We start from the raw sequence: 26,641 nt of genomic DNA on the forward strand, positions 1-26,641 counted from the left end.
TCTTTACACAGAGACACAAGACAAGTAAATAAGGAAAATAGTTTACTGACAGAGATAGAAAAACTGGAAAGTCAGTTTAGTGATCTTTGTTTTCTGGTTTTGATATTGAGATGATCCTTTTTAAGCTGCCTGAATACCTTGTTTAGATGTCTTTCTCTAGTTTGTAAAAAGTACAGAGTGACTGATAGATTCACTTGGAAAATGTCTCTGATGCATCAATTCAAAAGCTTGCAGCAACTGCTGCAGGAAAATTACTGCAAGAAAAAGCATTTTTCATGCTTAAATTGAAGATTTAAGAGAATAGACAGCTTCTGGGCTCTGTATCTCCCTAATGTGTTCCCAGATCCACCCATGAACCAATTACACAGTTGTCAGCAAGCAAAAGATCTTGGTCATTGATAATTGTCACTAATCGAAGTTAAAAATCACACAACACCAGGTTATAGGCCAACAGGTTTAATTGGAAGCACTAGCTTTCAGAGCACTGCTCCTTCATCAGGTGATTGTGAGACACAACCACCTGATGAAGGAGCAGCGCTCCGAAGCTAGTGCTTCCAATTAAACCTGTTGGACTATAACCTGGTGTTGTGTAATTTTTAACTTAGTACACCCCAGTCCAACACTGGCATCTCCAAATCGTCACTAATCAACTTCTTGTCACCAACAAGAACTACATCGGTGCACACCCTCTGCCCCAGATTGCCTGCAATCTGAACTTCAATTCCTGCTTGTTCAAACCTTTTTTTACAATGCCTATCAGGTTACTTGCTTCAACATCCATTTCAAACTCTTCTTTTTAACTTTTCTTTCTTATTTCTTAAAAATGCAAAAATGAAAATCGTGGTCTTATGCTCGTATCTTATGCTCCTATTGCCAATTATTTAAATCAGTGTAATACAGCATTGTAAATAATTTTTAAAAAGGTTAAAATAGCAGAATAATCTTTCTTTTTTATGGGCTTTGAAAATGCTCTTAGTTGTTGTGTAAAATCCCTTTCCTGCCTGGACTACAGGTTCGGATCTTACTCTGTGTACACAATGGGTGTGCTTTAATCAACCTTCTTTCTTTCAGTTTCTATAATTACACTTATTAGTCCAACAGTTGGCCTTCACATATGCAAGGGTCCATCCTTGGGTGCTTGATCTGCCAAGCAAGGCCTCTTCACCACTTCAGTGGTTAACCAGACCATTCCCCTAAGCTGCAGGATGTTTTTAGTGTGAAATATATCTCTCATGCCTATGGTCTCATCCACTTCAGGAAGTCAAACACTCATGGCATATGTATTTATCCAATCACCTCTCAGCTGGGGTTGTTGCCAGGCAGTTGTATCTGCCTTTGCCCCTGCTCAGCTTATGGCCTCCTTCCAGTTTAACTCACCATTTATTATTCAAGGCTTTCTTGAAGTCTCATTTGTTATCAGGCTCAGGTGGAGAATAATAAATTCTTCCAAATTGTCAAAAAAGAAAAACAGACCTGTTTAAACTTTGTTTCACTATAATAGCAAATCATAAACTGTCCATTGTCTATTTCTTAAGTCATTGTTGGCTACCTTCCTTCAGCCTCCCTTTATTCATTCCCTGTACATAGGATTGCCAACACTATATCAGTACAACAGTAACAGAAATTAGCACATAAATAACTGGCACTAAAAATGACTAACTAATTACTATAAATGGTAAGAAACAGAGTTTAAAATCTATATAAAGTATGCAAGGGGTTGATCTTACAATTCAATATTTATCTGATATTTTTCATTTCCTTTTCAACAGTCCTCCCCAATTGAGCTGTTGTCCAGGTCTAGAAGTACATGACATTTTAATCCAACAGTTTACAACAGGATACTATGTTACTTCAATTTATATAGGAATTGACTGTGTATTTCTGATTTAGTTACAATATAACTGAATTAAATTGATTTTATCCTTTTTCTGATAAAAAAATTTAAATCTAACATAATTTCCTAATTCAGCAAATTAGTCAGGAAGAGTAGTAATGTCATTGATTGGATGGGATAGAGACTAAAACTCTAGAGAGAAGAGTTTAAATCCCACCTTGAATTTAAATTCAAGGATGAATCGTGACTGAAAAGCTAGGCTTAGTAATGGTGATTATGATAACTATCATTGATAATTATTAAAAATCAATCTGGGTTAATCCTTTTGGAAAGGAGATCTGCTGTCCTACATGTGACTCCGGATCCATATCAATGTGATTGACTTTTATTTGTCCCGGAAATAGGAAAGCTGCTGATTTTAAGGACAATTAAGGTTCAACAACAAATGCTGGCATTGCCAGCAATGCCCACATTCTCTAAAAGAATAAAGAAGCTGGACTGTCAGTTTGACCAACGCACTGGCATTACAAAAGATGCTATGTAATTGGGATGATGCTGACAACCTCCTACAAAAATTAGATTGGTACAAATTTTGCATGTACCAGAGTGGAATTACCTTACCCGCTCCATTTTTCATTGAAATACAATACTTTAACGAACAAAGCGCTAATTTAACTGGACGTTAGGCAGTTAACTTTGTTTGGTCTGTTTGATGAACAGAACTTCCTGAGAGACCTTTTCCTTCAACACAAGAAAATGATTTCAGATGACAAGCTGGATGAATACACAGACACAATGGTGAGCATCCTTGTTACTTGTTGCAAACTCCACCGAGTGCAGACAAAAAACTTGTTGGTCTTTTTAAAATCAATGTTGGCTTCAATGGCACTACAATTCACATTCCATTTATTCTGTAATTTTGCATATATCTGAACCCAAACATTTTTCTGCAATTTCCTAATGATTTAAGTATGCTCTTCAGTGTATTTCTAACCAATTTGGACATGACTGTTTACTTTCTTTTCATGTAATGGATATATTAGGTTGGATTTGAAAATCATGCCTGTAGATTTGTATGTCGGCTGATAATGAATGTCTTTATAGTGAAAGAATTGTCTGTCTATAATTGGAAATCAGAGACACATTGTCCTTATCAGTGAAGCTGACACAAATGAAGACCAGGTTTGGTTTATTGATTCTGATGAAGAGTCATTGGACTTGAAATGTTAACTCTGCTTTCTATCCACAGATGCTTTCAGACCTGCTGAGTTTCACCAGCAATTTCTCTTTTTGTTTCACATCTCCAGCATCCACACTTCTTTGCTTTTTTGTTTATAAGAGACTGGATTTTGCTAATTTGTTCCTTCATCGAAGTTAATAACTAGCCCTAATTCTCCCTCTTATAAATACCTGTTAAAGTATTTTGTGTTGCAAAGGAGAGGGAAGCAAGCAGGTTTGTCTAAAGTTTACATTTTTGAGCAGACTGCTGTGAGACTGAGTTACAGGGTCATCACATTTCCCCTTTTTAACTTTAGGGATGCCTATGGTTTGGGACGAGTCAATACAATGAGGGGCTGGAATGCACAGATTTGTGGTTTGTTTATCAAACAGACTATATTTACTTCCCCTCAGAACTGAGGTCAGTCATCACAACACAATTGCTGTCCTGACTGGCATCAGTTAACTCGGCACATGCTACAAAATTGAACCCAGGGCTCCCTTGGTTTGCAACCTTGGGTCTACACTAGGCAGTGAGTTAATCAGCTGTACTGCTAATGGAGCCAATTGATTTTGTGTCATGTAAAGCTCACAGTGGTGATTATTTATGAAGCAATGATAACACGTTTCCCAATAATGTCTAAGGTACTTAAATCATTCAAGCTATTTGCATAATAGCTTCATGCATAACTTTAGTTGTGGTTATTGTTAATATTTCATTCACAGCATTTGCGAGAGGTCTATGATAAAATTAATTTTCGAAAGTTATATCTGAGTATAATTCAATATTTTAAACAGAGATGCAAGAAGCTCCTATCCACCACCCTCAATCTTGTTGAACTTGTTCTGACATTGAACGATTTCTTTAACTCCACTTGTCCTTCAACCGAAAGGTGTTGCTATGGAAATCCACGTGGGTTCTACGACTGTCTTTTTATGAAATATATCTTTGCTGCAGCCCCAGTCCAGCTGAATCATTAATGTGTTTTCCGGCTCTCACCATAAACTGAAAAATGTCATATTTTTCAGGCTGACAGGAATGTCATGAGTGGTGTGTCTGAGAGATCAGTGCTGGGGCATCAACTGTTTTCAATTTATATAAACGATTCAGATGAAAGGACTAAGGATATGGTAGCTAAATTTGCTGGTGACACAAAATTAGGTAAGAAAGTGAATAATGAAGAGGACATAAGTCTGAAGATGTGCAGGATAGATGGATTGGCCGTGGGGGAATGCAGTCGAAAAGTGTGGCAGGAAAAGCACAGCAGGTCGGGCAGCATCCAAAAAACGACAGGTGAATCAACATTTCAGGCATAAGCCCTTTATCAGGAATGCAGGGTTACAGGGATAGGGTAGCTGGGTTGCTCTAGGAGGGCTGTTCTCTGTAGGGGTCGAAGTGGACTCAATGGGCCAAATGGCCTGTTTCCCTACTTTAGGGATTCTATAATAAGGAGCCTGTAAAGGGATATAATAAGCTATGTGAATGAGAAAAGATCTGGCAAGTGGAATAAGAAATTAATAAGTGTAAAATTGTCCATCTTGACAGAAAGAATAAAAAGAAAGATTGTCTAAATGGTGAACTGTTGTAGAGTTTTCAGATGCAGAGAGATCTGAGTGTCCAGGTACGTGAATCACAGAAGGTTAGTATGCAGGTACAGCAAGTAATGTGGAAAGTTAATAGGATGTTATGTTTTATTAAGAGGGGTATGGAATTCAAAAGTACAGAGGTTATGCTACATATACCGGGCATTGTATAGTCTACAGTTCTTGTCACTGTACTTACAGATATTAATGTGGAAGCAGTGTAGAGCAGATTTATGAGACTAATATCAGGAATAAGCAGATTGCCTTATGAAGAAAAGCTGGTCAGGGTGTCCTCTGGGGTTTAGAAGAATCAGAAGTGACTTAATTAGAACAAAGAAAATCGTGAGGGGACTTGACCCGGTGGATGGTGAAAGAATGTTTCCTCTTGTTGGAGAATCTAGAACTAGGGGTTGCAGTTTAAAAATAAAGGTCCCCCATTTAAAACAGATGAGGAAGGAAGCATTTCTGAGGGTTGAAAGCTTTTTGAATTCCCTTCTCCAAAAGGCTGTGGATGCAGAATCTTTAAATCCTTTTCAGGCAGAGTTGGATTGGTTCTTGATTACCGAGGGGATGAAAGGTATTCAGGAATTCAGAGTCAAGTTTAAAATTAGATCAGCCATGACCTTTTTGAATAGTGAAGCAGGTTTGGATAGCCAAGTGGTCTTCTCTTGTTCCTTGTTCATATATTCGTATCAACTTTGCTTCTAACTGGAACTCTTCCTTCTCTTGCCTGTGTGTTTCTTTAATTCTTCCTCTCCCTCCTTGAATTCTCTGTCTCATTTCCTGGTGATAGCCTTTTGACTAATATCCATTAAATGCTAATTGATCCCCAAGACACTTTGACTCCATTTCCTTTCACCTTACTTCCATTCCATTCTCCTGGTTTTTCTGTCTCCATTGTATTCTTTGTGAAATACTAGCTGTAATATTCAGAATGTCTCCCCTTTTTTCTAAATTGAGAATTCCCTCTCCTCCATGGTTGAATTGGACCCTTGACATTCTGTTCGGTTTTCCATTCTCTGCTGATGTCCTTTTTTTCTCTTGTGTGAATTCTATGGGGATCCCCTTCTGAACTTGGCACCCATCAGCTTTCACATTCAGTGAATCATCATCTGCCATCTTGCCAGCCCCAGTGTTGCCACAACCAAATACACCTTACCCTGATCCAGTCCTCAGTCTCAACCCGACCCCCACCACAATATAATCTAAATCTACACCCTCTCCAATTCCAACAATAAATTTTCATGTCTCTGCTTTATTATATTGTTTGTCCTCATAATCCCACACCCAAACAATTCTTCCAAGTGAAAGGTTGCTTTCCCACACCCACATCCAAGTGAAAAGTTGCTTTGCACATACTTTTACTAATTTAGTGTGTTGTATACACTGCTCAAAATACTTTGTGCTAAGGAGATAAAATACAGACTGTGACCACTTGATAGAACACATCTGGTTGATCCATAAATGGGACCCCAAGTTCCATGTCCCCTGCCATTTTAATTCTCTGCTTCACTCCCATTCTGACCTCCACTGCTCCTGTGAAATCTAATAGAAGCCAGAGGAATAGTACCTCATCTTTCAGATACTTTACCTCCTGGATTCAACACCATATTTAACAATTTCAGATCACAACTTCTCCTCTCTTTTATTAAATGGAAGTTATTGACTATGATGATGATGCTCCTTTAACAAGGTTGGGTTGTCCTTAGTTTTTATTTCAAAGGGGTCATAAACACATAGATTCTAACATGTCTGCTTTGGATGGGTTTTAAGGTCAATTTAATTGTTGCTACGGTAAAAGGTTGCCTAAGGTAAAAACCTTTCAAGTTTAAAAAAACACTTGTACAATAAAAGGGGAATGGCCGGTTCCCCCAGCTTAACTTTTTTCTGCTCTGGTTTAGTTTGGTTGGTTTGAGCAAGCAGTTAGTTTTTTTGAGGCAGTTGGTCAAAGTAATGGCATGCTATGATTTGATGTAAAATGTGAAACTAATTTACTGTTCTGGTCACTTACTAAAGCTCATCGCTGCTTTATTTCAGATGAAATTTTTTGATAAAAACAAAGATGGCCGTCTGGATCTCAATGACTTGGCAAGGTTAGATATTTAATATACTCAGAACAAAATCTGTTACAAGAAATTGTTTTGTTCGAGAAAATTTCAGATTCACACCATCCTTTAAGTGAAAACATAGTTCCTCATATCACTGTAGAATGACCAAGTTCTGATTTTAAGATTGTGTCCCATTGTACTAGATAAGATAGCCGCTCAGTCCCTAATCCAGCGAATCTTTCTAGAACATTAAACACCCCAATTTAAGTCAATTCTCTATCTATACTTGAGGGAAATATAGCCAAATTTATTATTCTTGTTCTCATAATAAAATCCTTGGAATCCTGGTCTCCTTGTTGAATTCAAACGCAGCATCCCTTTACAAAATCCTGCACCAATCTACACAGCTTACTGCCTTACAAAGTAGAGTTTCATATGAAATGTTGTGTATACAATAAGAGAGTTTAAGGGTTACTGCGGATTATATCTGCAATAAATGCTGTTGGATGCGAATCTTATCAGATCGAGTGGATCAGTTGGAGAGACAGATGGAAGCGATGAGGAAGTTGCAACAGCAACAGTATGTGATAGATGGCAGTTATAGAAAGGGGGGAAAGTCTCAGATACAGTCACAGAGATGGGTTAATTCCAGGAAGGGTAAGAGAGGTAGGCAGCGAGAGCAGGAGTCTTTTGTGGATATACCCATTTCAAACAGATATGCTGTTTTGGAAAATGTAGGGGGTGATGGAGTCTCAGGGGAACGTAGCACAAACAGCCAAGTTTCTGGTATTGAGACAGGCTCTAATGCAACGAGGGGTACGTCGGCTTCCGAGAGATCAATTGTGTTAGGGGATTCTGTAGTCAGAGGTACAGACAGACGTTTCTGTGGCCAGCAGAGAAAAAGCAGAATGGTGTGTTGTTTCCCTGGTGCCAGTATCAAGGATGTCTCAGAGAGGGAGCAGAATGTTCTCACGGGGGAGAGGGGCCAGCAGGAGGTTATTGTCCACATTGGAACCAACGACATTGGAAGGGAAAAGGTTGAGCCTCTGAAGGGAGATTACAGAGAGTTAGGCAGAAGTTTAAAAAGGAGGTCCTCAAGGGTAGTAATATCTGGATTACTCCCAGTGCTACAAGCTAGTGAGGGCAGGAATAGGAAGATAGAGCAGATGAATGCATGACTGAGGAGCTGGTGTATGGGAGAAAGATTCACATTTTTGATTCATTGGAATCTCTTTTTGGGTAGAAGTGACCTGTACAAGAATGACGGATTGCACCTAAATTGGAAGGGGACTAATATACTGGCAGGGAGATTTGCTAGAACTGCTTGGGAGGATTTAAAGTAGTAAGGTGGGAGGGGTGGGGGTGGGGGGGGGGGGGGGTGGAACCAGGGAGATAGTGAGGAAAGAGATCGATCTGAGACGGGTACAGCTGAGAACAGAAGTGAGTCAAACAGTCAGGGCAGGCAGGGACAAGGTAGGACTAATAAATTAAACTGCATTTATTTCAATGCAAGGGGCCTAACGGGGAAGGCAGATGAATCCAGGGCATAGTTTGAAACATGGGATTGGGATATCATCACAATTACAGAAACATGGCTCAGGGATGGGCAGGACTGGCAGCTTAATGTTCCAGGATACAAATGCGACAGGAAGGATAGAAAGGGAGGCAAGAGAAGAGGGGCATTTTTGATAAGGGATAACATTACAGCTGTGCTTAGGGAGAATATTCCTGGAAATACATCCAGGGAAGTTATTTGGGTGGAACTGAGAAATAAGAAAGGGATGATCACCTTATTGGGATTGTATTATAGACTCCCCAATAGTCAGAGGGAAATTGAGAAATAAACTTGTAAGGAGATCTCAGCTATCTGTAAGAATAATAGGGTACTTATGGTAGGGGATTTTAACTTTCCAAACATCCACTGGGACTGCCATAGTGTTAAAGGTTTAGATGGAGAGGAATTTCTTAAGTGTGTACGAGACAATTTTCTGATTCAGTATGTGGATGTACCTACTAGAGAAGGTGCAAAACTTGACCTACTCTTGGGAAACAAGGCAGGGCAGGTGACTGAGGTGTCAGTGGGGGAGCACTTTGGGGCCAGTGACCATAATTCTATTCGTTTTAAAATAGTGATGGAAAAGGATAGACCAGATCTAAAAGTAGAAGTTCCAAATTGGAGAAAGGCCAATTTTGACAGTATTAGGCAAAAACTTTCGAAAGCTGATTGAAGGCAGATATTTGCAGGTAAAGGGACGGCTGGAAAATGGGAAGCCTTCAAAAATGAGATAACAAAAATCAAGAGAAAGTATATTCCTGTCAGGGTGAAAGGGAAGGCTGGTAGTTATAGGGAATGCTGGAGGACTAAAGAAATTGAGGGTTTGGTTAAGAAAAAGAAGGAAGCATATGTCAGGTACAGACAGGATAGATCAAGTGAATCCTTAGAAAAGTATAAAGAAATTAGGAGTATACTTAAGAGGAAAATCAGGAGGGCAAAACAGGGACATGAGATAGCTTTGGCAAATAGAATTAAGGAGAATCCAAATGGGTTTTACAAATACATTAAGGACAAAAGGGTAACGAGGGAGAGAATAGGGCCCCTCAAAGATCAGCAAGGCGGCCTTTGTGTGGAGCCACAGAAAATGGGGGAAATACTAAATGAATATTTTGCATCAGTATTTACTGTGGAAAACGATATGGAAGATGTAGACTGTAGGGAAATAGATGGTGACAACTTGCAAAATGTCCAGATTTCAGAGGAGGAAGTGCTGGATGTCTTGAAACGGTTAAAAGTGGATTAATCCCCAGGACCTGATCAGGCGTACCCGAGAACTCTGTGGGAAGCAAGAGAAGTGATTGCTGGGCCTCTTGCTGAGATATTTGTATCATCGATAGTCACAGGTGAGGTGCAGGAAGACTGGAGGTTGGCAAATGTGGTGCCATTGTTTAAGAAGGGCGGTAATGACGAGCCAGGGAACTATAGACCGGTGAGCCTGACCTCGGAGGTGGGCAAGTTGTTGGAGGGAATCCTGAGGGACAGGATGTACATGCATTTGGAAAGGCAAGGACTGATTCGGGATAGTCAACATGGCTTTGTGCTTGGGAGATCATGTCTCACAAACTTGTTTGAGTTTTTTGAAGAAGTAACAAAGAAGATTGATGAGGGCAGAGCAGTAGATGTGATCTATATGGACTTCAGTAAGGCGTTCGACAAGGTTCCCCATGAGAGACTGATTAGCAAGGTTAGATCTCATGGAATACAGGGAGAACGAGCTATTTGGATACAAACTGGCTCAAAGGTAGAAGACAGAGGTGGTGGTGGAGGGTTGTTTTTCAGACTGGAGGCCTGTGACCAGTGGAGTGCCACAAGGATCGGTGCTGGGCCCTCTACTTTTTGTCATTTACATAAATGATTTGAATGCGAGCATAAGAGGTACAGTTAGTAAGTTTGCAGATGACACCAAAATTGGAGATGTAGTGGACAGCAAAGAGGGTTACCTCAGATTACAACAGGATCTGGACCAGATGGGCCAATGGGCTGAGAAGTGGCAGATGGAGTTTAATTCAGATAAATGCGAGGTGCTGCATTTTGGGAAAGCAAATCTTAGCAGGACTTATACACTTAATGGTAAGGTCCTAGGGAGTGTTGCTGAACAAAGAGACCTTGGAGTGCAGGTTCATAGCTCCTTGAAAGTGGAGTCGCAGGTAGATAGGATAGTGAAGGCGGCGTTTGGTATGCTTTCCTTTCTTGGTCAGAGTATTGAGTACAGGAATTGGGAGGTCATGTTGTGGCTGTACAGGACATTGGTTAGGCCACTGTTGGAGTATTGCGTGCAATTCTGGTCCCCTTCCGATTGGAAAGATGTTGTGAAACTTGAAAGGGTTCAGAAAAGATTTTCAAAGATGTTGCCAGGGTTGGAGGATCTGAGCTACAGGGAGAAGCTGAACAGGCTGGGGCTGTTTTCCCTTGCTTTCCCTGGAGTGTCAGAGGCTGAGGGGTGACCTTGTAGAGGTTTACAAAATTATGAGGGGCATGGATAGGATAAATAGACAACGTCTTTTCCCTGGGGTCGGGGAGTCCAGAACTAGAGGGCATAGGTTTAGGGTGAGAAGGGAAAGATATAAAAGAGACCTAAAGGGCAACTTTTTCACGCAGAGGGTGGTACGTGTATGGAATGAGCTGCCAGAGGATGTGGTGGAGGCTGGTACAATTGCAACATTTAAGAGGCATTTGGATGGGTATATGAATAGGAAGGGTTTGGAGGGATATGGACCGGATGCTGGCAGGTGGGACTAGATTGGATTGGGATATCTGATCGGCATGGACAGGATGGACCGAAGGGTCTGTTTCCATGCTGTACATCCCTATGACTCTATGACTGTTTCTTAGATTGGCCGATTGACTCTGATTTAAACCTAGGCGAAAGTGAGTGCTGCAGATGCTGGAGATCAGAGTCAAGATTAGAGTAATGCTGGAAAAGCACAGCAGGTCAGGCAGCATCCAAGGAGCAGGAAAGTCGATGTTTCGGGCATATATTTCTCGTACCTAATCTTGACTCTGATTTATACCTGCCTGTTTTAACTGCAAACACAGCTTAATAACTATCAGTCATAATCAAATTGGTGCATTCTTTATGTCAAAGCTTCTATCAATCAGAGTCCAACCTTCCAATCAATTAGCACGCTTTTTTATGCACTGTAAAATGTTGTTTTTCCTTTGCATTGGTGTTCTTGTGAAATATCCTGATGAGTGCATGACCAACTACAAGCGAAAATGGGATGTGCCTTAAATGGGCTGTAATCTCTACCCCACCCACGGCACGCACAGAATTTCAATCACTCCTTGAAAATCCAGCACATGGCCAATTTCACCTCACACATTGTTACCCAAAGGCAGACAGTGCAGCAGCAGAGGAGAGAAAAGTCAAGCCCTAAGTATTTGGCAACTTGAATTTGTTTGTTTGCTGTATAATTTGCACATGTCTGTACAATGAGTTCAGTTGCAGAGCAGGTACAATTCATTGTTGCAATTGTTATTTTCTCCAAAAAGACTTTTAAAAAGTGTGCATTTCCCAGTGACCAATGCAACATATTGGACTACAAGATTTCATGCTAGAAAACTTTTATTAGAACAAATACACTAAAATTCACATAGAATTAACATTATCAGGTAAGCATCTATTACACAAAACTGCAGAAAAATATATTCCATATTAAATCTTAACACAAGTGAAAATCCCTCGCCACATTTTACATTACGGTGCATTCTCAACAGAAATGTACAGCAGAATCTTCCAAATTCCTGAATGACATGGGCTGTGCTGAGGGAGCTGGGAAAATCACAGATGACATCCAGTGAGGAGTCTCTCGATGTTGAGAATAAGAAGTCCCATTTCCAACCAATTGTCAAATAGGAAGGCAAGAGTCTCACTTGTGAGCAGTGAGAGGCCAATTTGCATACATTAGCATTTCATTATTATTTAATCCCATCTCATTAATATACAGTATTCCATTCTCCCAATCATCAGATAGAAACTGGATGCTGAGAATTCCCAATATGAAAGTCAAAGTGGTTATCTAGTGACTCTAGCTCACTGCTTGCTCCTCTGGACCTCAATCTTGGATCTTGCACCTAAGGACACATTCCATGGGCAGCAACTGTGCACACCCCACATCCACAGACCTTAGGATTTGACTCACACAAGCCTCACTGCATTATTGTGGAACATTTCCAATCCACCTACAATCGGTTCTGGACTTCAGTTTCTCTCCCATTACATCTCAGTGCAGTCCCAGGGTGCACAGTTGGGGTGGATGGAACCAGCCATTGTGTGAAGCCCATTAGATTTGGAGTTTGGGTGACTCTAGGGGACCTCAAACATGCTGAGAGACTCCTGGTCAGAGGCAGCTGCACCCTCCTTGGCTTGATCTCCCACAGGGCTGACAGGATGTAGGAGGAAGGCCCATCCATCTCTGAGTGCAAGACTTCTGCAAGGCCTGTATGTAATTCCCCCTCTAGGTGAGTGCCTACTGGCACCAGCATGTCCCCTTTTGAGGAAGGGACACGCAGTGTGAAGTCAAGATCCCTTCATCCCCTGTTGCTTTGTCATTGATGCTGAGCACCAGTGGGTAGATTGAAAGGGTACTGGTTCGTCCACCTTTACAGCCAATATTAAGTGTGCTGGACCTGGCTTTCCAGAGCAGCCAGCTATCAGTCTGTGGAGGCAGCTAGACACTGAGATGCCTGAGGCAACAAGGTCCCACGGTATTGCTGCAGTCCTGCAGCCTTTGTGCCCTGATAAACCTGCCTGCTGCTCCTGAGCCTTCTTGGACATTTCACTGAAGTCCCTCATGGAGCCCTCTCCTAAACAAAGAACAAGACAGCTCAGGAACAGGCACTTCTACCCTCCAAGCCTGTACCGACATGTTTTGCCCTTCTATACTAAAATTGCCTTCACTTAAAGGATCCATATCCCTTTATTCCCCTCGTACTCTCCATATGCTTTTTGAATTCTACTATTGTTTCTGCTTCCAGCACCACCTCTAGCAATGCATTCCAGGCACTCACCACCCTTTGCATGAAACACTTGCCTCACGCATCTTCCCCACGTTGCACCTTGAACTTGTGTCCTAGTAAGTGACCCCTCAACCCTGGGAAAAAGCCCCATACTTCCCACTCTATCCATGACAATCTTTTATAAACTTCTATCAGGTTATCCCTCAAATTCCTGTGTTCCAGTGAAAACAAATCCCGTTTATCCGACCTTTCTTGATAGCTAACATCTCTCATTCCAGGCAACATCCTGGTAAACCTTTTTGTACCCTCTCCAAAGCATCCACATTCTTCTGGTAGTGTGGTGACCAGAACTGTATGCAATATTCCAAGTGAGGTCTAACTAAAGTTCTATAAAACTGCAGCATTGCCTATTCTTATAATCAGTGCCCTTTCCAAGAAGGCAAGCATGCCATAGGCCTTTTTAATTCCCTTATCCACCTGTGCTGCGCACCCAGATCCCTCTGCATATCATTGCTCCTAAGGGTTCTACCATTCACTGTAGAATTTCCACCTTAACCATCCAAAATGCATCCCCTCACATTTGTCTGCATTAACCTCCATCTGCTATTTTTCTGCCCATGTCTCCAACTTATCTATAGCCTGCTGTTTCCTCTGAAAATCCTCTTTATTAACTGCAGCTCTACCAATCTTTGTTTCATCTGCAAACTTACTGATGAGATTAGCCATGTTTTCCTCCAAATCATTTATGTAGACCACGAACAGCAGAGGTCTCAGCATTAATCCCTGTGGAACACCACTAGTTACAGCCCTTCATTCTGAAAGCATCCTCCCACTGCTACCCTCTGTCTCCTATAACTAAGTTGGTTCTGTATCCATTTTGCCAGCTCACCCCAATACCATGCGATTTCAACTTTTGTACCAGTCTGCCATGAGGGACCTTGTCAAAGGCTTTACTGAAGTCCATGTAGACAACATCAACTATTTTTCCCTCATCAATCATCTTCGTCACCTCCTCAAAAAACTTGATCAAGTTAGTGAGACATGACCTCCCCCTCACAAAACAATGCTGTCTTTCGCTAAATTGATAGATCTTGTCCCTGAGAATCTTTTCCAAAAGTTTGCCTACCACCAATGTGAGACTCACAGGTCTGTAATTTCCAGGATTATCCCTGTAACCTTTCTTAAACAATGGGAAAACATTGGATATTCTCCAATCCTCAGGGATCTCACCTGTGGCCAAACACGATACAAAGATGTCTGCCAGTGCTCCAGCAATTTGTTCTCTTGCTTCCTTAATATTCTGGGATCAATCCCATCAGGACCTGAGAACTTATCTACATGAATACTTCTTAAGGCACACAACACCACTTCCTTTTTAATACCAACTTGGCTTAGGAACTGTGCCAGAAACCTGGTGAATTCTCCCATGACCATCCACAGAGGCATAGCAGGGATGCACTCATGAGCATGCGTTCCTAATTAAAATATTTGCCAAGGTGTCAGTGTCAGCGTCAGAGCTTCTGGCAGGTGCAGAAGACAATCTTGCATGTTCATCTACTCGAGCACTGATGAAGAGGGGGTGGTCGGGTGGTAACTCTCCTCTTGGCTGCAAAGACCACGTTGATCCGCTCGTGTCTTCAGGACCAAAGGGGCAGGTTAACAAAATATTCGCATTGGCAGTAATGCAAGAACAGCCCAGTATGGATAATGTTTTCTCACCAGTGATGAACCAATCTTCTCTGTGTAGGCGGTAAGGAACCATTTGTCAGGCTCTCCGCCACCCATCCTGGCGTTTTAGGCCCAATTATAGGTGATTGTCTCCTGCAATAAACAAAGGGAGTGAGCTGTAAGTAGCAGGTACAGATGTTATTGCTGGTTCAGGTGGGGACATAGTGGTGAGGTGTCCTGGGTGAGTGAGTACAGAGGACATGCAGGGTTAGAAGTTTGGGGGATTTAGGTGGGTGAGAACGAACGAAGGAACATATTGGAGGCAACAGTGAAAATGAGAGCCTTGGTGAGATGTGTGCACTGTAGCAGAGATAAAGTGAATATGAGGTAACAGAGAGATGATGGTGACATTTATCCTGGCAGACTGCAGAAGGTCATTGACATTCTTTCTAAATTTCTCTGAATGGATGAGACCACATTGACCCTTTGTCTGGATTGGTAGGGTTGAATGTCATCACTGTCAGTGTTGGTGCTGGGTCAAGAGGGCAGTCTTCCTCTGCACCTCCCTATCTGCCAGGACTGCCTGGTCCCTGTACACAAAGTGAGACACCAATTTCCCCTTGTCTGCCATGTCTGGGAACAATGTTACAAATTGTGCAGGGCAGTTCCAGACTGACAGTGCTTGACTGGGTACACCGCAGCCTTTTCAATATGGTGCTGGTGCCAGGAATCTCAGGATATCCCAGTAGTGGGGAGTATTTCTACCTGCCATGAGTGGGAGAATTAGCCAAGGTGAGCACCACAGCGGCATGGTGCATGGAACTTGACAAAAATGACACTTAACTGATTTCTGATAAGATTCAACTCATTGTCGTGTTTTTAAAGTCCCGAGCATCATCCAGCTTTAACAAGATCTGTTCTCCCTGACCCACCAAGGTGAATCTTCTAAATCTCCTTCACTCAATCTTCTGAGCATAATTGAATGGACTTCCAGTAGCAAAGTATCCTCTAGTAATTCCTTAGTTCTTAACTTACTGCAAGTGTCGTTTCCCTTCACCAACCCTCTGTTTAGTGGTTAACCCAAAGTAATCCTTTCCAGCATGCATAGCTTAATCTTACCCATGCAAATCCCACTGTCTCTGTGAGTCTAGGCAGAAACAAAACCAGCTGCTTCCCTTTCATGTGAATGTTTTCAAATTTGTGATTGATTTTGAATAAATTTCATTATGCCTTTCTGTCTTCATAATAAACAGGTTGTGTTGCTTTGTCTTCAGGCAGATGTAGCATTAGGCTCATACCTGTGCAGATTCCACTGGATTTTCCCTCTCCAAACTATTCCAATTTACCTTGTATAGAAAGAGACAATTTAAAAGACATGCAATGTCATTCAATGGATATAAAGCAGGCCTGTTGTGTTCTTTCTTACCTGTTCTACCTGCCTTAGTTTTAGTATTGTAATACCATGAGTCTTTAACCAAGAGAATTGTAACTGATATTGATGATTGCTTTATGATTTGGATTTGATTTCTTTTCTGCCTTTTGAAGGATTCTATCACTGGAAGAAAATTTCCTTCTGCAGTTCAAAATGGATGTAAGTTCAACTTTTCTAGCAGGGAAACCTTTTATATTACTGTTCTGCAGCCTGACTGAAGTAACAGAGTACTTACATGTGAGCAATTTCATGGCCTGTTAGTGTACAAAGTATACAGAGTTGGCTTGGACTAAGTGAGAAATTGGGAGTTCGGTAAATGAGGGCATCTGAACGTTATCTCTTTAAAATCTAATCTGATCTGTAATTTACTGTTTGAGGTTATGTCTTTCCAGCCTTGGGTAGACAGATACTTTCATCAATCTGCCCAGAGATGTTACCACATATACCTCTGAGATTAGAATCTGGGCCTCCTGGCTCAGAGGAAGGAACACTATCACTACATCGTAAGCGCCCCCTAGCCTGAGGCAGGTATAAACAAGATCTTTTTAGGAAAGTAACTGTCACTAATTCAAAAGCTGGTCTAATCTTTCAGAAGGGCTCTCGTGTGGTGCAGTGGTACGAGGAGCCCTGCGTTCAGGTCCTTTCTGCTCCAGAGGTGTCTAATAACATCTCAGAACAGATTGACTGGAAAGTATCTCATTTGCTTTCAGTAGCTGAAACAGAGCTGACTCTCCTCTGATTGTTAGGTAGTATCAATATTGGGTCTGAGTGTACCTTGTAGGGAGTGCATCTTGGACTAAGTATGAAGCTGGGAGTTTAATGACTAGAGGAGTTGGAGCAAGGGTCGAAGGAGAGTCTTGTTTCTTTTTCAACCTTTTTCACCCTCCAGTAGTTGGTTCTTACTTGGTAAAAGCTAAGAACCTGATTGATGAATAGCTGGTAAATTATTTTACATGTAATGAATAATTATAAAGTTTAGGTAGAGGAGGGCAGCTCAGCCAGACAGAATATGCAACCTGTGACTTATGGAAAGGCATGGACAAACACATCTGCACAAAAGTGTCAACAGCAGCAAAAGCTTAACTTCCAAGCTTCAGAATTCAAATGACAGCCTCTGCTAAAGTGGTGCATCAATGAGTCAGAGAGGTATGTGTGAGCACATTTTAGAGAGGTAGCCACACCACAGATTAGGAGCATGCTGGCAGAGAATGAACGGTAACTTTGAGTCCAAGAAAACCAGGTAGGTAGTGAGGGTGTTCCTGAGATGATCTCACTCACTAATTGATGTGCCCTTTTGGATACTGGTGAAGGTGATGATTCCTCAGTGAAGTATAGCCAAGCCAAATACATTGCACTATCAGTGGAGCAATTACACAGGTCAGGACGTCAAAGAGTGGAAGAGCAATCATAAGAGGGGAGAGTGGATTTACTAATTAGGGGAAGAGATAGGCATTACACAGACTGCAGGTGTATTTCTTCTTTGATTTGTTGCCTTCCTGGTGCCAGGTTCAAGGATGTCACAGAGTGACTGCAGGATGCTATTCTGGTTGGAAGTGAGCAGCCAGAAATCATGGTTTATACTGGTACCAATGACTTAGCAAGAGTGATAAGGCCTGAAAAGCAGATTTTAGGGAGCTAAGATTGGAAAGAGATTAAAAGTCAAGACTTTAAATGCAGTGAAAATACGATTAATCTCTGTGCCATCTGACAGTGAGGGTGCGAGAATTAAGCATTTGAACACATGGCTAGAGAATTGGTGTTGGAGAAAGGCCGTCAGATTTCTGAGCCAATTTTGGAGAAGATGGGCATTGTATAGGATGGAGGGGTTGTACCTTTGCAGACCAGGTCTAACATCTTCCCAGGTAGGTTTGCTCGTGCAGTTGAGAAGAATTTAAACTAGATTTGCAAGAAGATAAGGAGCTGAGAGGGAGCTCAGATTGAAGGGGAAAGAAAACAGGTAACAGGAAGTAGAAAAATAGCAATAAGACAGCCATAGTGAAATCAAATAGGATCAAAATATGGAGTAATATTGAAGCCAACTCAGTAGTCATATATTGGTAAAATTTTCAAGATTGATCCATTTCATTTTGGGTGCCAGAATTTTGGCAATTCAAGCATTCCATTTATCTTGCAAAGGAAAGATTTGATTTTTGTCTTACCCTTGTACTTAGGCCTGTAGCCTGGAGGACAGACGGAAGGATTTTGAGAAGATTTTTTCTCATTATGATGTGGTGGGTTTTATTTTCTTTCTTAAATACTTTACTCTGAAGTACTTGTGTTTTATGTTTGTAAGTGCACACATATACTTTCTAAAAAAATTGAAAATCAATTGAATTTTAGGTCCAGAGTCTCAGATGAATTTATTTGGGGTGGCACGGTGGCTCAGTGGGTAGCACTTCTGCCTCACAGCACCAGGGTCCCTCGGGTGACTGACTGTGTGGAGTTTGCACATTCTCCCTGTGTCTGTGTGGGTTTCCTCCTGGTGCTCTGGTTTCCTCCAACAGTCCAAACATGTGCAGGTCAGGTGAATTGGCCATGCTAAATTGCCCGTAGTGTTAAAAAAGGGCGGCATGGTGGCTCAGTGGTTAGCACTGCTGCCTCACAGCGCCAGGGAACTGGGTTCAAGTCCCGCCTTGGGCGACTGTCTATGTGGAGTTTGCACATTCTCCCTGTGTCTGCGTGGGTTTCCTCCGGGTGCTCCGGTTTCCTCCCCACAATCCAAAGATGTGCAGGTCAGGTGAATTGGCCATGCTAAATTGCCAATAATGTTAAGTGCATTAGTCAGGGGTAAATATAGGGTATGGGAATGGGTCTGGGTGGGTTACTCTTCGGAGGATCGGTGGGGACTTGTTGGGCTGAAGGGCCTGCTTCTATGCTGAAAGAAATCTAATCAATTTTAATCAATACCTAACATATGACACCTCTAATCATGTTCATTATTCATAGGATCTTGCTATGTGCTGATGAGTTGCCACTTTTACATCATGAAAACACCAGAAATAGGAGCAGGAATAGGCCATTCGCCCACCATTCAGAAACATCATGGAGTCATAGAGATCTACAGCACAAATATGGTTTGGATGGCCTTTAGTCCATTGAATCTGAACCTGTCAAAAATAGGCACTTAGCTATTCTAATCCTAATTTCCAATACTTGGCCCATAGCATTGTTTGCCTTGGCATTGCAAGTGCACATATAAATACTACTTTAATGTTATGAGGTTATTGGCCGTCCGTTAACACCTTATGGGCATGAGTCTCAATTCCCACCACCCTCTGGGTGAAAATAGTTTTCCCTCACATTCACTCTAAATCACCTGCCCCTTATCTTCAATTAATGCCCCTGACCATTGCTCCCTCCACCAAGGGGAAAAACCTTTCTTTCCATCTACTCTGTTAATGCTCCTCATAATTTTATATATCTCAATCATTGTCACCCCTCAAGGAAAACAACTCCATTCTGTACAAACCTCCTTCAAAACTGAAATTCTCCAGCCTAGACAACATCCTGGTAAATCTCCAATGCACTTTCTCCAGTGGTATCACCTCCCTCCTATAATGTGGATTCCAGAACTGTGCATAGTACTCAGCTTGTGGTCTAACCAACATTTTATGTAGGTCCAACATAACTCTATGATAATATAGACAAGTATCCCACATGTATCCTTCACCTTTTTATCGACCTGTTCTGCTGTCATATGGGACTGATGGGCATTCACACTGATCCTCAGTGCTCCCCAGCGTCCTACTGCTCCTCGTTTTTCAAACTGGAGGCCTGTGACCAGCGGTGTGTGACAAGGATTGTGCTGAATCCATTGCTTTTTGTCATTTATATAAACGATTTGGATGTGAACATAGGAGGTATGGTTAGTATGTTTTTAGTTGACAACAAAATTGAAGGAGTAGTGGACAGTGAAGAAGATTACCTCAGAGTACAATGAGCTTGATCAGCTGGGCTGATGGGCCAATGAGTGGCAGATGGAGTTAAATTTAGATAAATGTGAGATACTGCATTTTGGAAAGGCCAATCAGGGCAGGACTTATATATTTAATGATAAGGTCCTGGGGAGTGTTGCTGAACAAAAAGACCTTGGAGTGCAGGTTCATAGCTCCTTGAAAGTGGAGTCATAGGTAGATAGGATAGTGAAGGCGGCGTTTGGTATGCTTTCCTTTATTGGTCAGAGCATTGAGTATAGGAGTTGGGAGGTCATGTTGCGGCTGTACAGGACATTGATTAGGCCACTTTTGGAATATTGTGTGTAATTCTGGTCTCCCTGCTATAGGAAGGATGTTGCGAAACTTGAAAGGGTTCAGAAAAGATTTACAAGGATGTTGCCAGGGTTGGAAGGTTTGAGCGAATAGTGGGACACCAAATAGAATGGGGCTATATTCACTGGAGCATTGGAGGCTGAGGGGCAACCTTTTAAAATCATAAGGGGCATGGATAGAATAAATAGGCAAGGTATTTTCCCTGGGGTGGGGGAGTCCAAAACTTGAGGCATAGGTTTAGGGTGAGACGGAAGAGATTTAAAAGGGACCTAAGGGGCAAATTCTTCACACAGAGGGTGGTGTGTGTATGGAATGAGCTGCCAGAGGAAGTGATGAAGGCTGGTACAAATACAACATGTAAAAGGCATCTGGATGGATATAAGAAAATGAAGGGTTTAGAGGGATATGGGCCAAATGCTGGCAAATGGGACTAGATTTATTTAAGATACGTGGTCAGCATGGACGAGTTGGACTGAGGGGTCTGTTTCTGTGCTATACATCTCCATGATTCTATGTATTCCCTTGCCTTGTTTGTTCTGGATTGGATTGGATTCCATTTTTCACCGATAAGCCCATCAATATTCTCCTAAACTCCCTTACAAAGAGAAATAGCCTTCCAGCGTTCACAGTGTCAATTCTCTCAGAATGTTTTCTGTTTCAATAAGATCACTGGGATTTTCTCTGTGGGCTGTGAGGGCTGCAGAGATATGTTAGTTCCTGAAGATTGAAGCAGGTCCAGGTTAAAAGAAGCTCAATGACCTTAGGAATTCAGGAAACATGATTGTCAAACCCCTTTCAGGTGTCAACCCTCAAACTCTGACTGCCCCTGCATTCTCCTGGGAACCCCCTCCCCCAGAACAACAAAACCTTGCAGCCACTTATTTCTCTTTCTCATTTTTCCAATGATATTGTTAACCTTTGGAGAAAGATTGGAGCAATCTGCCACCAACTTGAGTGACATTGAGTCTCAAATTGACACTAATATTCATGTCCATGGCGAATCAGATATGGCAGACAATTAAACACTTGCTTCCCCACACCCGTGGTCTACAGTAGGATAGAGGAAGGCCTTCCCATGGCTATACAGCACCTCAGCAGAGTGTTTTGCAGCTCTTTGGCAGCAGGGAAGTGATGATGGGCCATGGAATGAAGATAGAGCAAGGGTACACAGAATTGGGGATTGTGCTTAAGGTAGCCTGGCATTTCATTCCTGGACCTGTTCTCCCTTTTGTCTCTCACTCTTGAATAACTCTAGAATGTAGCTACACATATTCTTGTTAGAATCCCTTTAAATTTAAATCTTTCCATTCACATGAGTGGGCCATCAACATTCCTAAACTATACAACTGGTTGGGAGACTTGCGAATGAGACTAAACAATCACAGCAAAGCCCACTTCCCTTACATTCTACATCAGCTGTACCACCCTACAGGCGACATTCCCACCATCCCCAATCTTGCAAGTGGGTTCACTTGGTTAAAAGTGCTGCCCAATGGACCAGCAAAGAGGAATTAGAATGAAATCAGTCTGGTGACTTGCTGACATCTAATAGATAGATGTCTGTTTCCTGACAGGTCATCAGCTGTGGTCATCACCATGGCAGTGTGGAAGTGTTTGTTAAAACTCTTTCACCTGTATTGAGAGAAGACCGTGGATAGGCTATTGGCTAAAGCCCTCCCCACAAACACGCTACTGAATCTAGATATATCATTCTGCTGTGAATCTGGTTTCTGACTGCCAATTATTAAGTCAGAGCCATAAATAAGCAAAGTTACTGTTTTGTAAAAAGAAGCATGATAAAACAGCTTGAGTAGGTTGTACTAGTGTGTATTTCTGAACACTTTCTGAAAAGGTAATGGATGGTATTCCAGAAGGATATGATCGAATGAACTGCAAAGCCTCCTTTATCTGAACTTTATCTGACCTTTTGGGAAGTAATACATTATCACCAAACCTTTTTGTTGATTCCCAACTGTTTGCTTTATTGTAGAGTAAAACAGGAGCTCTGGAAGGTCCTGAGGTAGATGGATTTGTTAAGGATATGATGGAGTTGGTGAAGGTGAGTTTACAGCAAAGTGAATTAATATTTCATTTTTTAATAAAAATCTGTTTAAAACATATAGCTGCTCACATCAATCAAAATTTCAATTTCAATTCCTCACTATTAGAGTATTGATAGTATAATAAAAAGGAAAGCAGTATTTCCTCCTTTCAGTACTTCTCTAGTCCTTTATAAATCGGATAAAATAATAAGTATTCATTCCTGAGGCATTTGAGAAAGATTATTCAAATTACGCATCAAAGTCTGATTTTTGAGAAAAAGTCTCTTACATTAGTTCTTGAAGAATTCAGTTTACCAGTAAGGTAAGGTTTTTTTTTACATTAGTTATCTAGTAATGTTTTACATTAGTTCACTAACAAGGCTGGTACTTATTACGTTAATTCATCAACAAGATAAGTATATTAGTGCATAAGAAGGCCATCACAGAACACCAGGTTAGGTTTATTTGGAAACATTAACTTTTGGAATGCTGCTCCTTCATCAGGTGGTTGTGGAGTATATACTATTGGATTGTAACGTGGTGTTCTGTGATTTTTAACTTTGTACCCCCCAGTCCAATACTGGCGTCTCCAAATCTAATATATTGTGCACTAACAAAAGTAGAACTAATCAGTTACTGGAGAAAGGGCATGTATGCAGTGAATACATGTTACTTCTTCTCCAGTGATTAGTCAGATATATCTGCAGTGAGGTATTCCAAAGATCATCAGGCTTAAATCTCCACATTTCAGCATGTAGATAGATTTGCAATGCAGAGTGATGTCAATAGCATAGGTTCAATTTCCACACCAGCTAAAATTGTCATGAAGATTATATCTTCTCAACCCATTCCATAACCTGAGGCATGGTGACCCTCAGATTAACTTCACTGTTAGTCACCATCTTTCAGACAGAGTAGCCCTGTGGTCCCCTAGGGTGATGGTGACTTTAGCTTTTACAAATTTTGTTTTCAAAAATACCTTGAACAATATTAACTGAAATTTCATGAACTGACCTGATATAGCAACATAAGAGTGTATAGTTGCTTTTATGCAAATCTCAGTGTCTTGAGATGAAAGCCTCAAACAATCAATACTTCATGACTTCAGAAGGGCCAAGCAACATTTCAAGGGTTTTGCAGGAAAGGAGGAAATGTTATTAATACTAAATTAACAACAATTTCATTGGCAGTTAACACACCAGTTATAAATGTGATAAGATGTACATTGGTGATACCAGACATTGTAGGTGCACTGTCATCTCACAAACTAGCAGTTCAAGAAAAAGGCACACCACCAGCCTCAGTTAAGGATGCTATAGCACTGGTCTTGTTAATGAATTCGTGCAATAAATATAGGCCTTGCTGGTTAACTAATAATAAATTCTGGCTTTAATTGTAAACAAATTGTAATGAATGCTGGCATTACAAGTTAACTAATGTAATAAATGCTTACGTTGCTAGTGTATTCATTCACTGCTTGTGACTGAGAAAGGAAGCAGCTGTCATCAGCTCTGAATATTGCATTCACCCTCTCAGATTGGTTTAAAAATAAACTTTATTCCATTTTAGAATTAGTTCAACTTTAAATAATGTTTAGATTATAATCTGGGTCAACTTTGCAAAGTATTTTTTTTGCCAGAATTCTCTTTTAAAGCTACAATATTATTAAGGAGTAAGAAGGGTCTGGATGAGACTGAAAAATGACTAAGGAACTTAGTGATGCAAAGATACTGCCGATCTCAGCCACAGGAGGCCATTGACAATCTGTGGCTGTCTTCTACCTACAACTTAACCAAAAGGAGTTCTGACAAAGAGTTACTGGATCTCAAACGCTAACTCTGATTTCTCTCCACAGATGCTGCTGGACCTGCTGAGATTTTCCAGCAATTTCTGGTTTTGATTCTGATTTGCAGCATCCGCAGTTCTTTTGGGTTTTTACTAACCAAATGGATAGCCTGGTGGGAGGGCAAATGTGTCGCTCCTTTCGGGAATATTCAGGATCTGGCTTTCTGTATATGTAGACTCTGCAAATAGTTCTCCACAGTCCCTACCAATTTGATCCAACATAACTTGCAAAGATGATTAATTCTACTTTGGACAGTCAATCAAATTTTGATAGGAGGTGGTGTGGCATGTGATCATCATTCATGAACTAAAGGTTCGCTGTCAAATTTTCCTCTGAGAATACATGCACTAATCTGTTGCCATGATAAGGTGGAATCACACTGTCTTCCGATATGGATTGCTAGATACCAACACACTCTGTGTCTCATGCAACTTATCAAGCTTGTCAAGTAGGGGATTTCCCTTGGACTGAGCCCATTGATGCTGGCACAATTATACCAATTGACACAGGTTCACAAAGAACCTGAGTCAGCTAGAGAAAATGAATAACGATATTGCAAAAATGGCCTTCCAACATCTGAATCAATTTGCTAAAAGTTCCTTTTAAACTTACTGCCAAATTCAACACAACACTTAGCAACCTGGATAATCATCATATCTGGTTGAAATTTGCTGTAGCTTGATTGACATAAAATAGTGTTGAAGTTATGCATTTTTTTTACAATAAGACTGTAAGGAACCCCCTGCCTGTTATGGATGGGAACCTCCTCAGCATACTAACAGAAGTGTTTATAATTAAAGCGCTTATAAGGCATTGAAATCATGATAGCATTGTTACTCTTATAATAAACTCATCTTTTTTCTTGTTTTGTTCAGTCGAGTATTACTGGAGTTGACCTGGACAAGTTCCGTGAAATTCTCTTGCGCCACTGCGACGTAAACAAGGATGGAAAAATCCAGAAGTCAGAGCTTGCGCTCTGTCTCGGACTGAAATTAAACCAATGAGACAACCATGCAATGGAGTACTTCACACTGTCACAGAATGTAATCTTTCCTGTCAAACATTTAACATCACACTTATACAGGCAGCACTACCCACGATCATAGAAGCACCAAAGTATTACTAGTGTAAAAGGAGAGGCGGGTGTGATAAGTTAATTCTCCAAAAGGGCAATTCAAAACTTATATTTAAAAAAATTTATGGCTCGGGGCTTTTGAAATTGCATGCAAAGGTTTGACTTTAGGCTTTCATTTCAACATTGATGTAAATCGAAAGATTACAGCAGACCATAATTGGAGTGTGGATATACAGAGATCAAACTCCACCCAAACATTTTCACATCTTAGATGGAAAGCACTGTCTGTGCATTTTGACAGAATGTTTATGTGAATTCAGTTGGCCTACTTGTGCAATTAAGAATAAAAGTAAGTGTGCACTCCCAAAAATAAATTATTTGTGAAATATTAAGAATATTTTAAGAAAAGGTAAAGGACATATGCATCAGGCAGTGATATCCAGTAGTGCCTCTCAGAACATCAGTCATCCTACAGTTACAATACCAATTTGCACTCAGTAATACATTAAGAAGCGTTTGATATGCTGCCAGTGAAAGCTGCAGTTATAGTCAGTCTGTTAGCATACCAATGGTGACTGCTGAATTTCTGCTTATTTTACTTGCAACTCATCTGACTTTACCAGAAGAATTAATTGGAATATAATGTTCTGTTTTCATCAAGTAGTTAGGGTGATTATTATAGTTTTGCATTAAAATTTGCTCTGTTTGTTTTAACTGTCTCATCATATTACATTATTGCTATGAAATCTATGATATTGGAGAATAATAAACTATTATAGTGATAGTCAAATGGAGTTGATGCTTGGAAATATTTTAATTCATTTTCTTTGTCCTTATCTATGAAGAAAAACCATTTCTACAGATGAGAAAAGATATTCATTAGCAACCTTTTGGGGTTATACATGCGCTGTCAAAACTCCAAAAGAACATCTGCAATGTGAGTGAGCACACTTGTGCAGTGAATCCTACCACTGGATTGGTGAAGGTGAAGTGAAAGTTCACGAAAGGTTTGCATAGCAAACGAGTCATTATGTCACTCAGCAGCAACAGGGAGTTTGCATTGGTGCTGCCATTTTAGAGCTCCAAGACTGAGGTTAAGTGAACTCTGCACT

General features: G+C 41.0%; 1 protein-coding gene across 1 annotated transcript in view; it reads left to right on the forward strand.

Moving 5' to 3' along the window:
• scgn (secretagogin, EF-hand calcium binding protein) overlaps positions 1 to 26,323 on the forward strand; it is a 59,930-nt gene extending 33,607 nt beyond the window's left edge. Inside the window, exons 6-11 of the mRNA XM_072560848.1 lie at positions 2,555 to 2,632; positions 6,674 to 6,729; positions 16,412 to 16,457; positions 18,470 to 18,529; positions 22,557 to 22,625; positions 25,330 to 26,323. Coding sequence (XP_072416949.1) covers positions 2,555 to 2,632; positions 6,674 to 6,729; positions 16,412 to 16,457; positions 18,470 to 18,529; positions 22,557 to 22,625; positions 25,330 to 25,458 — 438 coding nt within the window. The 3' untranslated portion in view covers positions 25,459 to 26,323. The remainder of the gene's footprint in view (positions 1 to 2,554; positions 2,633 to 6,673; positions 6,730 to 16,411; positions 16,458 to 18,469; positions 18,530 to 22,556; positions 22,626 to 25,329) is intronic.
• Positions 26,324 to 26,641: the final 318 nt, after the last annotated feature.

This window comes from Chiloscyllium punctatum, chromosome 41 (genome assembly GCF_047496795.1).
Source record: "Chiloscyllium punctatum isolate Juve2018m chromosome 41, sChiPun1.3, whole genome shotgun sequence".
Taxonomy (NCBI): Eukaryota; Metazoa; Chordata; class Chondrichthyes; order Orectolobiformes; family Hemiscylliidae; genus Chiloscyllium; species Chiloscyllium punctatum.